Source organism: Vitis vinifera, chromosome 3 (genome assembly GCF_030704535.1).
Source record: "Vitis vinifera cultivar Pinot Noir 40024 chromosome 3, ASM3070453v1".
In the NCBI taxonomy this organism is placed as follows: domain Eukaryota; kingdom Viridiplantae; phylum Streptophyta; class Magnoliopsida; order Vitales; family Vitaceae; genus Vitis; species Vitis vinifera.
In genome coordinates, this window is record NC_081807.1 from 20,497,341 (window position 1) to 20,499,681 (window position 2,341).

The 2,341-nt window shown below is 37.3% G+C and overlaps 1 protein-coding gene across 1 annotated transcript; it reads left to right on the plus strand.

Annotated features, from left to right (window-relative positions):
• The first annotated feature begins 503 nt into the window (after window positions 1–503).
• On the plus strand, window positions 504–1,952 carry LOC100251889 (anthocyanidin 3-O-glucosyltransferase 6). Its single transcript, XM_010649909.3, has one exon. The coding sequence runs from the start codon at window positions 504–506 to the stop codon at window positions 1,950–1,952; it is 1,449 nt and encodes a 482-aa protein (XP_010648211.1).
• The last annotated feature ends 389 nt before the right edge of the window (window positions 1,953–2,341 follow it).

Below are 2,341 nucleotides of genomic sequence, written 5' to 3' on the forward strand. Positions count from 1 at the left end.
AAATTTGGTATTGAGACAAAAATTTTGAAATTGGAGGATTAATCAATGTTAAATTAATGAAGCTGCGATGAAATCAAGTTGAATTAGTTTAGTTCTAAAAATAATTCATTAAATCTTGGAGTGAGAAAAATGATATAATAAAAATTTAATTTAAATATTATTTAAATAAGAATAAATCTTCATCTTACAAAAGTAAATTATAGTGTTTATTAAAGAGAATTGACGAGATCCAATAATCCCAAAAGGAAAAAACAAAAAATTGGTTGGTAAGATGAAGATTATTAGATATTCTAATATTCTTCTAGAAAGATGAGATAAGATCGTCTATATTCTTTGGTAGCCAGCACAGCCATGATGTCACCTCCTTTAACTCTTCTCCTCCAACCCAAGACCATATATGGTCAACAAACTATAGATCTGAATCATCCGTTGGTTAACTCCGCTGAAATTACCGAAGCAATATTTCTTTGAATTCTCTCTATTATCCTTAGTACTAGCCGGTGATGATGAAGAAATTAGAGCTTGTTTTTGTGCCTCTTCCGGCCATCGGACACCTTGTATCAACTGTGGAGTTTGCTAAGCTTCTTGTTGGCAGAGATGACCGCTTCTCAGTCACTGTGCTCGTCATGAAGGGACCTATTCTGCAGACTGCGGTAACCAACTATATCCATTCAGTTTCTGCTTCCTTATCCGGGTCCATTCGATTTGTCCATCTTCCTCACCTCGACTCAGACTCATCCAACTCACACCCGTCATCGCCATCTCCTGTCTACTTCCATAATGTCATGGAAAGACAGAAGTCTCTTATTAGGGATGCAGTCCACCAGCTCATCCTGTCTGAGCCGGGTCGACTCGCTGGGATTGTGGTTGATTTGCTTTGCACTTCCATGATGGATGTAGCTGATGAATTGGGTGTTCCTTCCTATGTGTTCTCCACGTCCAGTGCGGCCTGCCTTGCTCTCATGTTTCATCTCCAAACCCTGCAGGACCACCAGGGCGTGGATCTCACTGAGTTTGCTGACTCGGATGCTGAGTTGGTGGTCCCCGGTTTTGTCAACTCGGTTCCTGCTCGAGTCTTGCCTGCTTTATGGGTGGACAAGGAGGGTGTGGGATCCACGGCAATCCGCAGGGAGGCAAGGAGGGCAAGAGAAGCTAAGGGTATTTTGGTAAACACATTTATGGAGTTAGAATCTCATGTGATCAACTCCTTTGCGAACGGTACAACTCCCCCAGTGTACACAGTGGGACCCTTATTGAACTTAAATCATGGGGACCACCACAAACAAGATAGTGCCTCAGATGTCATTAGATGGCTTGATGATCAGCCTCAATCATCAGTGGTGTTCTTATGTTTTGGTAGTGTTGGAGCATTCAACGATGATCAAATAAAAAATATTGCAAGTGGGCTTGAAAATAGTGGATATCGTTTCCTGTGGTCTCTTCGTCGATCTCCACCAAAAGGTATGATCCCAGACTCTAGTGATAACACAAATTTTGAGGAAGTTTTATCAAAAGAGTTCTTAAATCGTACATCTGAGATCGGAAAGATAATTGGATGGGCACCACAAATGGAAGTTCTAGCCCACTCTGCAATAGGAGGGTTTATTTCTCACTGTGGATGGAATTCTACGCTAGAGAGCATATGGCATGGTGTACCAATAGCTACCTGGCCAATATATGCGGAACAACAATTGAATGCCTTTCAAATAATAACAGAGTTAGAAATGGGGGTGGAGATCAAAATAGATTATAATAAGGATAGGAATAATATTGATCTTATAAATTCTCAAGAGATTGAGAGTAGAATAAGAAGTTTGATGGATGATAGTAACCCCATTAGAAAGAAGCTGGCATCTATGAAAGAAAATTGCAGGAAGGCCTTGATGGAAGGTGGATCTTCGAACTCTAGCATACAACGTCTAATTGGAGACATGATAACCAATTTCTCATGAAACAAATGTTAAAATAATCTATTACCGAAGAAAAAGTTATAAGTTCATACAAATATTTATTTCAATTGCTTTTTAATGTATTGTATTAGTTGAGTGTTGTTGAAAGGCTTGTGTTGAAGAAAGTTTATTATTTTGCACAACAACTTTATTTCAATATTAGATTATGTATTAAATTTAAACCGTAAGCTTGATCATTCATTATTTAAATTTTGTTTAAAAAAAATGGTAAGTGTGTTATAATAATAATAAAAAAAAAAAGAAATTCATGGGTCTTGTTTTTGTAGGCCCTCATAATTAAATTATTATATCCATTTTCAATCAATTTGATATTTAATTTTAATTTCATTAAACTATAAAAGGTTAGTTTAACAAATCTTCCTCATCAACAT

What these genes read in the sequence shown, in the direction of transcription:
- LOC100251889 (XM_010649909.3), top strand. Translation starts at nt 504, where the DNA reads ATGATGAAGAAATTAGAGCTTGTTTTTGTGCCTCTTCCGGCCATCGGA.